Source organism: Notolepis coatsorum, assembly GCF_963971535.1.
Source record: "Notolepis coatsorum genome assembly, chromosome: 1".
Lineage (NCBI taxonomy): Eukaryota > Metazoa > Chordata > Actinopteri > Aulopiformes > Paralepididae > Notolepis > Notolepis coatsorum.
This window is the reverse complement of record NC_140165.1, coordinates 81146295-81157268: the sequence shown is the minus strand read 5'-3', so window position 1 is coordinate 81157268 and position 10974 is coordinate 81146295. Positions and strand designations below refer to the sequence as shown.

At 41.9% G+C, this 10974-nt stretch overlaps 1 protein-coding gene across 1 annotated transcript; it reads left to right on the top strand.

The window, feature by feature from the left end:
• Positions 1 to 2778: 2778 nt before the first annotated feature.
• LOC311239869 (dickkopf-related protein 2-like) lies at positions 2779 to 5619 on the top strand (the record flags this gene model as incomplete). The annotated part of the gene is made up of 4 exons (XM_084328314.1): positions 2779 to 2943; positions 3948 to 4104; positions 4461 to 4592; positions 5204 to 5619. The coding sequence occupies 4 exons, from the start codon at positions 2779 to 2781 to the stop codon at positions 5617 to 5619; spliced, it is 870 nt and encodes a 289-aa protein (XP_084184440.1).
• Positions 5620 to 10974: the final 5355 nt, after the last annotated feature.

The following is a 10974-nucleotide window of genomic DNA, read 5'->3' as shown; positions in this document are numbered from 1 at the left end:
ACTTATATTTCATATGAAGTAGCTAGTAATTTCGTAAACTACAGTTTCAGAGTAGTTTATATTACTGCAAAGGTCTACTGTATGTGTGAGGTGATTCCATTTGGACTTGCGTTCCCTAACCCTAACCCAAAAATGTCCCCTTTTTAAAGTCGTGAACAACAAAATATTTACAAGTGGAATTTCCCCCAAATTTCTAACCTGATGTGCGCACACACACACACACACACACACACACACACACACACACACACACACACACACACACACACACACACACACACACACACACACACACACACACACACACACACACACACACATATATTGTGTGTATGTATTATAATTTATATTATCGTTCTACATTGTAATATGTTAGAAACTGATACAGTATATATCTGATTCCCCCCTCTCTCTCCTGTCGCTCTCTTCTTTCTTTCTTTCTTTTCTTTCTTTCTTTCTTTTCTTTCTTTCTTCTTTCTTTCTTTCTTTCTTTCTTTCTTTCTTTCTTTCTTTCTTTCTTTCTTTCTTTCTTTCTTTCTTTCTTTCTTTCTTTCTTTCTTTCTTTCTTTCTTTCTTTCTTTCTCCTCTCAAGGAAAGACGAAATTACCTACCTGGGTTCCATCCTAGAGGCAAATCTTTCCTGTGACAAATGGCATCCAATGTAATAAAAAAAAGTCAACCAACGAACTAGATTCTTGTACCGGATCTCCTCTCTGGTAAACAAGAATACCCTGAAGACTCTGGCAGGAGCACTCATTCAAGGGTACTACGACTATGCTTGCACCTCATGGTACCAAAGCACCTCAAAGGCGCTAAAAACAAGATTACAAACATCATAAAACAAACTGGTCAGACTACTGCTTGACCTTACTCCTAGAACCCACCTCACCCCTGCCCACTTTGACAACCTAGGATGGCTTAGAGTAGACGACAGAGTACAGCAACTTGCAATGGGCCTGGTCTACAAGATACACTACACGACCAAGGTACCCATGTACATGTCAAAATACTTCCCAAAGGTCAGTGAATACCACGATCACAACACCAGAGGGAGCTCCACAAATCATGTTAAACCAGATTCGGCTCAAACAAGGGACTAAACACGCTTCGCAATTATGCCACATCAATGTGGAACGCCCTACCCAAAGCTGTAAAGGAATGTGAATCACTACCCACTTTCAAAACACTCTCAAAAAACACCTAAGGAGACTGCAACTCGAACTGCCCCTGTAAATGTCCGAACACAACCCCCTCCAAGTACAGTAAATTACCAAGTATGGTCTTGTCAATAATCCAATGTACAGTTTTGTTTGTACAGTTGTACAGTGTCCCCCACCCACCCCTCCTACCCAACCCCCCCCCCCCCCCCACCAACCACCTCCAATGTACAGTCCCCCCCCACCCCCACCGACCCAATCCAATGTACAGTTTCTACGTCAAATGTATATACTCTTTTTCTGGACTCTTTTTGTATCACAAACAGTACTGTAATTGCAAATCTGGTATGTCATAAATGTATAGATGTAGCAGTACTGTCTATCTGTATGTCATGTATGTCATATATGTTACGAGAATTGAAAATGGGGGACCCTGATGTAAACAAGACGAAAGTCTTTCTCTGGTCTGCATCCCCTTAACAATTGTATGTATTGAGCTGTACTGTACTGTACCCATTCTGCAATCTGTTAATAAAGTTTTCAATCAATCAATCAATCAATACCAGATTTGCAAATACAGTACTGTTTGTGATACAAAAAGAGTCCAGAAAAGGGAGTATATACATTTGACGTAAAAACTGTACATTGGAGGAGGTTGGGGGGGGGGAACACTGTACAACTGTACAAGCAAAACTGTACATTGGGATATTGACAACCATACTAGGTATTTACATTGGAGGGGTTGGGGGGGGGGGGACACTGTACAAGCAAGCAAAACTGTACATTGGACTATTGACAAAACCATTCTAAATTACGGGTCTATGGATCTATGGGTAACACTGCAGTGCTGTATATTTGAATACCGTTTATGTCACAAATGTATCAGTACTAAATACCTGTATGTCCCTATGCATAATAATGTCATGTATGTTGTGTATGTCATAAATGTCGGTATGAATTGAAAATGGGGGACCTGATGTAAACAAGACAAACGTCTTTCTCTGGTCTGCATCCCCTTAACAATTGTGTGTATTGAGCCGTACTGTATTGTACCCATTCTTCAATCTGTTAATACAGTTTTCATTCATTCTTCTCTCTCTCTCTCTCTTCTCTCTCTCTCTCTCTCTCTCTCTCTCTCTCTCTCTCTCTCTCCTCTCTCTCCTTCTCTCTCCCTCTCTCTCTCTCTCTCTGTATCGATGGACGGCTGCAGTATGTGTATCGCGCGGGGCCAGGTATCGATGTATATGAGGAGGGGCGCGTGACAGGCGGAGTCACAGGCAGGTCATTCAACCCGCGCGCGCTTTTTTCACATCTGGGGGCGGAGTATGCGCGTGCGTGCACGGAGGAATATAAGAGGGAGGGTCTCAGGGGCCAGGGCATCAATGTATTCCATGACCACGTCCGCGTGCCTGGAGCTTCGTCATACTGAACCTCTGACGCGCGAACATAAGATAATTATTTTGGAAATATTTCGTATTTTTTTTTATAGTATTTTAAGTATGTTTTACTCGAGAGACTAAATTACTTCTCTGGACACAAATACTTTTATAATCATCCACTGAAAAAAATAAAAACAGCTTTATTTTTCCTCCCTGATTATAAGAAGATTATTTTCCCAAGCATGAGATTCCATGTGTTGGTGGCGCTCGTGCAGCTCGCGCTTTGGCGTGGCGTGGAGGCGCGTGTCAAACTGAACGCCATCAGGACGGTCGTCATCCGAGAGAGAGAGACGCACGCGCTGCCGGTGAACGTGAGTGAGAGGACAGGTAGCGAGGACTTCGCACAGGTAGGTCTATCTGTCTGTCTAGTGTCTGTCTGTCTATCTGTCTCTCTCTCTCTATCTATCTATCTATCTATCCTATCTATCTACTATCTATCTATCTATCTATCTATCTATCATCTATCTATCTATCTATCTATCTATCTATCTATTATCTATCTATCTATCTATCTATCTATCTATCTATCTATCTATCTATCTATATCTATCTATCTATCTATCATCTCTCGCTGTTATCTCCCCAACTATAGACAATTGTGGATTATGGACTATAGTTGAATAACATCTGATAAAGTCTAGAATCTAACTAAAATCTCAAATCTATATAGTAAACTTATTGTGGTATTTCCAAAAAGTATAAATGTTTGCTAATAGTCACCAAAAGGTGATGGAAATGCCCTGATATTACCATCTGTTAAAATTAGAATGATTATACCATGGTATCATGTAGGTACAAAAGTGGTACCATGGTAATAGATAACATTATTTATACAATGACCGGCCATGGTAAAACTGAAATTACCATCATGCATGATACTTTTTGTAAGGGTATACATTATCGACCATCTGTCATTCTGTGAAACTTGTTCTGTGAAACTTGAATGTCTCAGCACTATTGTGACTATAAGTATCATCAATTATGCTGAATTTTGTGTCCTATTCAGCTTTAATTACCAGACCACCCCCCTCTCCTCTCTCTCTCGCTCTCCCCCATTTTTTCCCCCTTTCTCTCCCTCTTTCTCCTCTCTCTTTCTCTCTCTCCATTTGTATATCTTTCTATCTTCTCCATCAATCACTTTCTCTACTGCCTCTCTCTCTCTTTTCATTCCCTCTCCTCCTCCTAGACTTCTCCCCTTTCCCTCTTACACACTGTTTACTCCCTCGCTCTACTCCCCTCTCTTTGTTTCACTCCACCTCTAAGTTGTAAATATATATTTTTTTATTTATGTGACTAAACTCAATTCTTTCAATCTCTCTCTCGCTCTCTCTCTCTCTCTCTCCTCTAACAGTTCTATCAGTGTATCAGTGACATGGAGTGCAGCGAGGGCAGCTACTGCCACGCCCCCTCCAAAAGACTGGCATTCTCACGTTGCCAGGTCTGCCGCAGGAGGAAGAGGCGTTGCCGTAGAGACGGCATGTGCTGCCCTGGCAACCGCTGTAGCAACAGTAAGAACATTCTAGAATGTTTGATGTAGCAACAGTAAAATAACCTATAACATGTTTGATGTAACAACAGCAAGAACATTATAACATGCTTGAAGAAAGCTACAAAGTGATTAACCTTATATAATGTATAATATATTCAGTGTAATAACATGTAGATATAGGCTGCAACAGATTGTTACACAATTTCATTCTTCCGCTCACCCTCTTCTCTCCCTCCGTTTCTCTCTTTACCACATCTCCTTTTCTCTCTCTCTTCACCTCACTGTTTCTCTCTCTCTCTCTCTCTCTCTCTCTCTCTCTCTCTCTCTCTCTCTCTCTCTCTCTCTTTCTCTCTCTCTCTTTTGCTGTCCATTCAGATATTTGTGTCCCAGACCTCGACAGTTTCCTGTCTCAGAAGATCCCGGATGCGGATGGAGGGATGAAGCTCTCTAAGAAGAAAGGGTGGAGGAAGAGAGGGAAAATTACCTCCAAACTACCCCCTGTCAAAGGTCAGCCGACAGGAAGGACTTGATGAAGTGATACGTTTGTAGAGAGCTGCCAGATTAATTTAACACACAAGACTGAAAGAGAGCCTCTCTGTCCGTTGCCTAGTTTTGGAATTAGAATAGGCTTTTCATCCGGTATTTAAAATGCCCATTTGTGCTCCATGTTGGAAGAAACAATGGTTGGTGTCTGGTTACAGGCAGCCATGTTGGAGGAAAGAAAACGACACAAACATTCTATGCAAGGCCTCTATTGCAGGTCTTCAGAAACAGTAACATTGCTGACATTACTGCTAGTGCTAGCTATCTCTAGCCAGGCCCGAAATGTTTGGGCTCTTAGAAATATTTAGCGAATGAGCCCCCTTTCTCTTAAACACATACATGCAAGCTGAGACAGACTTCATTTGTCATTCCCAGCTGGTATTTAATTGTAAGTCTGACCAGAGCTCTTTCTCACTTCCTGGTCAGACGCTCGCGTTAGACTTGTCTCTGATCGTAAACTGAGGATACTTTTCTGTGGCAAAAAAAAAAAAAAAAACTTGTCTACAGTTCACTGTTTTGGCTAATTTAAAAGATTCCACAACAGATATATAATTGATAATGTGTGTGTTCTCCAGGTCAGGTGGGAGAGCCTTGTCTCCGCTCAGCAGACTGCTCCGAGGGGCTGTGCTGCGCTCGCCACTTCTGGGTGCGGATTTGCAAGCCTGTGTTGCAGGTGGGACAGGTTTGCACGCGACACCGCAGGAAGGGACATCATGGCCTGGAGCTGTTCCAGCGCTGTGACTGTGGGGAAGGACTTAGCTGCCGCACGCTGCGAGGGTCCGCATCACAACCTGTGTCGAAATCATTGACATCATCTTCATTGTTGTTAGCAGCAGCAGCAGCAAAATCGAAATTGTCTTCATCATCATCATCATCCTCATCTATCTTTCGACATTCCTCACCCCATACATCACTCCTTTCATCATCACCATCATCATCGTCATCTACAACAGCAGCTAAGACTAGACTCCATGTGTGTCAGAGAAATTAGGATGGATGGATTGAGCAGTAGAAGAAAAGAACTCCAACCAGAGAGAGAGAGTCTTTGATGTAGCCATTTTGATTGGTGCATCCGTTTTTGATTTGACCAATCAAATCACACTCCTATGCAGGAAGTCGGAGGACGTTCCACTGTCAAACAACTCTGCCCAAACAGGAAGTAAACGAACCGCCGGTGCCTGTACTTGTGAAACTTTGTTCAGCGAATCTCTGAGTCATAACAAGATAAGCTAAGACGTGTTGTGTTTGGGGCGAAAACAAATTTTTTATGAACGATTTAGGTGGAAAAAGAAAGTTAACTGGCTTGAAGATTTGAGGCGTGAGGGGAACTGCTAAGCCATTTTCAGTAGTTTATTGACTCCATTTTTTGGTGGAAAAACCATACCAAACAAATTGTTATTCAATATATAACATACTATGTATACATGTAATTCAAAGATATTGCCATGTTTTCTTTCATACTAATGGTCACGGACACTGTACAGTTATAATGCACTTTGGGCAGAGCTGTTGTGCAGGCTGCCATGTACCATGTAGAGGCAGCTCTGCGTAGGAGTGTTTAATTAAATAAGAAGTTCTCAATGCTGTTTGAGGTCGTATCCATTGGGTCAAATGGGAGCTGAACCTCCAGCTGTAAACAGACTGACGGCCTAACTTAGCTGGATGGAGGGAGGTCAGCCTCACCACGCATAAAGACCAGTTTTCACCTGTGAACCCCCCCCCCCCCCCCCCCCCAGTTTCACCAATCCACCTGACTCCCAGTAGCACCTTCATGCGAAAGCCTTCCAGCCCCATTGTTAGTCAATGGCCCAAGAACATTAAGTACAAAGATGTTTCTAGGTTTCAAGGGGAGGGGGGGGGGGTTAGCTGGGCTGGTTTGGTAAGACTTTCACACCCATGGAGGTCAAATGGATAGACAGGGCACTCCCTGGTTCATTAACTAGAATAATAAGAAGAGGATGGGTCACTCACAGCCCCAATGTTCTAAACTAGAATAATAAGAAGAGGGTGGGTCACAGCTCCGACATTCTAAACTAGAATAATAAGATGGTTGGCCATCCTTCAGAGAGAACGAGGCTGTTCTGTTAAACAACTCAGATTGCACTGCTGCTTACATGAGAGTTGTTATTTTGTGTGACCTTTTAAAAATGTATTTTTAATTACATTCAAAGGGATAACCCCCCCCCCCCCCCTACTATTATTTACTTACCAATGATGACAGAGCAGAATAATTTCTCAGTACAATCCATGCTGGTCCTCATTCTAGTTCCAGCTAGTTGGCAACAAACAATGTAAAGTCAATGGGGTCGAGCTCCTGTCTGTTCAAGCTGACTGCAGGACAGTTGTGTGATCGGAAAATATTATATATGTCCGTAGCTCTGTGTTAAATACATATTCTCTCTACAGCCTTGACTAGTTAATATAGGTTAACTAGCTACAGCTCAGACACTACTAGGGCGACAGTCTGACAGTGTTTCTTAAAACAACAGCCAAAGGGCCAGGAGATATGACATGTCCAAGGTTCTTTTCGACTCCGGTTCTTGTGTGAGACATAACAAAGCCCCTAGACCCATCTTTTCTTTTCATTTTCTCACTAGGGCATTTTTGTTTACCTTTCTTGTCATATCTGGTCATCTTATGTACGTCATGTCAATTATGTATATATTGTAAGTCTGACCAGAGCTCTTGGTCACTTTCTGGCCAGACGCTTTGTGTGTACACGTGTCTCTGATTATAAACTGATCATATTCTTTCTATGGCCATGGAAACAGATAATAAACTATGTTCTATTTTTATACAAATTGACTCATTCTGAATTTCTACAGCTTCACTGTTTGGCTGATAAAAAAATTCCACAACAGTTGTCTTCGGTCAGCTTGTACAGACAGGAGCTTGACCCCATTGACTATGCATTGGTTTGTCTCTAACTATCCAGAGATAGTATGAGGAACAGCATGGATTGTAAGTAAGAAATAGGGCTAGGGATCCAAAAATCTGAACTATCTTTTTAAGATATGAGTTGTCTATAAGCTTTGATTACTGCATGCTGTTATTCTGATATTTTTCACCACAGACATAACGAAATAAGCACTGTATGTTCTCTAATATGGAGAGGAGGTTACAGGTTCAATCCCCACAATGTGTTCATCCCTGTCAAAGTGTCCTTGAGCAAGGCACTCAACCGTGGATGGCAGGCCCTGTGCTCTGAACCCTCTGTTGAAATGTCTACATAATGATAATATGCCTACATGTATGTGTGTTTCAGAGAGAGATTAATGTCTACATGTATGTGTGTCTTAGAACTTCTAAGACACACACATGTAGACATGAATATCTCCTAAGATAGAAGGAGATATTAATGTCTATATGTATGTGTGTCTCAGAGAGTGATATTAATGTCTACATGTATATGTGTGTCTTAGAAGGAGATAATAGTGTGATTAATGTCTACATGTATGTGTGTCTCAGAGGCAGATGTATACAAATCTTGCTTACAAGTTTCTTATAATCCTTTTCCATATGAGAAGATAAATACTTAATACACTTTGTGGAATATTACTATTGAGAACACTAAATGCCTAAATCGTCCTAAATATTATCATTGTGGTGTAATAATGCAACAAATGGTGAAGGGAAGAAATCAGATTGAATACAGCTGAAGCTATTATGATGTCACTGATCCTGTGTGACTTATGTACAGAATGATTGTATGAATCCGGAGATGTAAATACATTGTTATCATGGATGTATAGGATATATAGGGGAAACAAATTATCTGGAGATGTATTGAGCATTTTTAATAAAGGGTCTTTATGTAACAGAGGTTAAGTTGTGTATTTAATTTTTTAGCAATTGTATGGAGTGCTATGGTAGTTCAGTGGGTCCAAAAGGGTGGTCCGCGGACCTCCAGGGGTCCTTGAGGGGTTTCCAGGGTCCCCAGTGAAAGGAGGAAGTTTCATTTTAACTATTAATTTGGTGAGAATTTACTGTAGTCTAATGAGAGAAAGCTTAAAGGAACACGCCAACATTTTGGGAAATTAGCTTACCGTCTTCTCCAGAGAGAGACAAGAAGATAGATACTAGTTTCCTCTCTGTGTGTTCTGTAGAAAGCTATCTGGCTGCACGTTAGCCTAGCTTAGCACAATGAATCGAAGTGGATATGACCGGTTAGCCTAGGCATTGTCCAACTAACACCTTTCCCGAAGGCTAACCGGTCATGTCCGCTTCCATTCATTGTGCTATGCTAGGCTAACATGCAGCCAGATAGCTTTCTACTGAACGCACAGAGAGGAAACTGGTATCTATCTTTAAAAAATCGAACCCCAACTAACCTTACTGTCATGCACTTGTCCTAATATACTAACCTACACTGTAGCACTCAACACTTTGATTAACATTGTTACTCAGCTGATAGAGTTTGATTGATTGATTGATTGATTGAAAACTTTATTAACAGATTGCAGAATGGGTACAATACAGTACAGCTCAATACACACAATTGTTAAGGGGATGCAGACCAGAGAAAGACTTTCGTCTTGTTTACATCAGGGTCCCCCATTTTCAATTCATCAGGACATATATGACATACAGATAGTCAGTACTGCTACATCTATACATTTATGACATACCAGATTTGCAAATACAGTACTGTTTGTGATACAGAAGGAGTCAAGAAAAGGGAGTATATACATTTGACGTAGAAACTGTACATTGGAGGAGGTTGGGTGGGGGGGGTTGGGTACATTGGGATATTGACAACCATACTGGGTCATTTACATTGGAGGTGGTTGGGGGAGGGGGGGGAGACACACTGTATAAACAAGCAAAACTGTACATTGAGGGGGGGGGGGAGGAGACACTGTACAAACAAACAAAATTGTACATTGGACTATTGACAAAACCATACTAGGTAAATGACTGTACATTGGAGGGGGTTGGGTTAGGATATTTACAGGGGCCAGTTTTGAATTGCAGTCTCCCGTAGGTGTCCCTTGAGAGAGGTTTTGAAAGTGGGTAGTGATCCACATTCCTTTACAGCTTTGGGTAGGGCGTTCCACATTGATGTGGCATAATTGCGAAATGTGTTTAGTCCCTTATTTGAGCCGAATCTGGGTTTAACATGATTTGTGGAGCTCCCTCTGGTGTTGTGATCGTGGTATTCACTGACCTTTGGGAAGTATTTTGACATGTACATGGGTACCTTGGTCGTGTAGTGTATCTTGTAGACCAGGCCCATTGCAAGTTGCTGTACTCTGTCGTCTACTCTAAGCCATCCTAGGTTGTCAAAGTGGGCAGGGGTGAGGTGGGTTCTAGGAGTAAGGTCAAGCAGTAGTCTGACCAGTTTGTTTTGAGATGTTTGTAATTTTGTTTTTAGCGCCTTTGAGGTGCTTTGGTACCATGAGGTGCAAGCATAGTCGTAGTACCCCTGAATGAGTGCTCCTGCCAGAGTCTTCAGGGTATTCTTGTTTACCAGAGAGGAGATCCGGTACAAGAATCGAGTTCGTTGGTTGACTTTTTTTATTACATTGGATGCCATTTTGTCACAGGAGAGATTAGCCTCTAGGATGGAACCCAGGTAGGTAATTTCATCTTTCCTTGTGACAATATTGTCACCCACTGTAACTGAGAAGCCGTCGGTCTTGCTGAGTTTGTTATTTGAACCGAAGAGAATGGACTCTGTTTTGCCCATGTGTAATGATAGTTTGTTATCAGTGAGCCATATGCAGATTCTGCCTAGTTCCGAGCTGAGGGTTTCTTCAACCTGTAACTTGTTCTTGTCAGAGACCAGCAGGGCTGAGTCGTCCGCAAACAGGAACAAGTTGCAGTCACAAGCTGACGACATGTCATTTGCATAAATTAGGAACAGTAGCGGTCCTAGTATGCTTCCTTGTGGAACACCACAGCTCACTGTGAGGGGGGGGGATAGGGTACCGTTTACCTCCACCATCTGTTCCCTCCCCTCAAGGTAGGATTGCATCCAGCTCACTGATAGACTATCAAAACCAATTGCTTTTAGCTTGTCAATCAGTTGTACCCTTCCTGCTGACTTGTCGTACAGAACTTGTAAGTTGCTTTGGATAAAAGCGTTCAGCTAAATTACTAAATGTAAATGTAAATTATACAGTGGACCACAACATCCTCCTCCACAACTCAAGAGAACACACCCTGGTTACTGACCCTGCCCTCAAGTACTGTAGTCTTCCTCATCCCATCCTGTTCTTAATATACATGCTTCCACTTGCACTGTTTGTATTTCATGTTTTTTGTATAGACTACAGATGGAAATGAGCTTCTGCAAAATCTGGTGCAAACATGTTTTCATGTGACAATGATTAATGTAAATGCA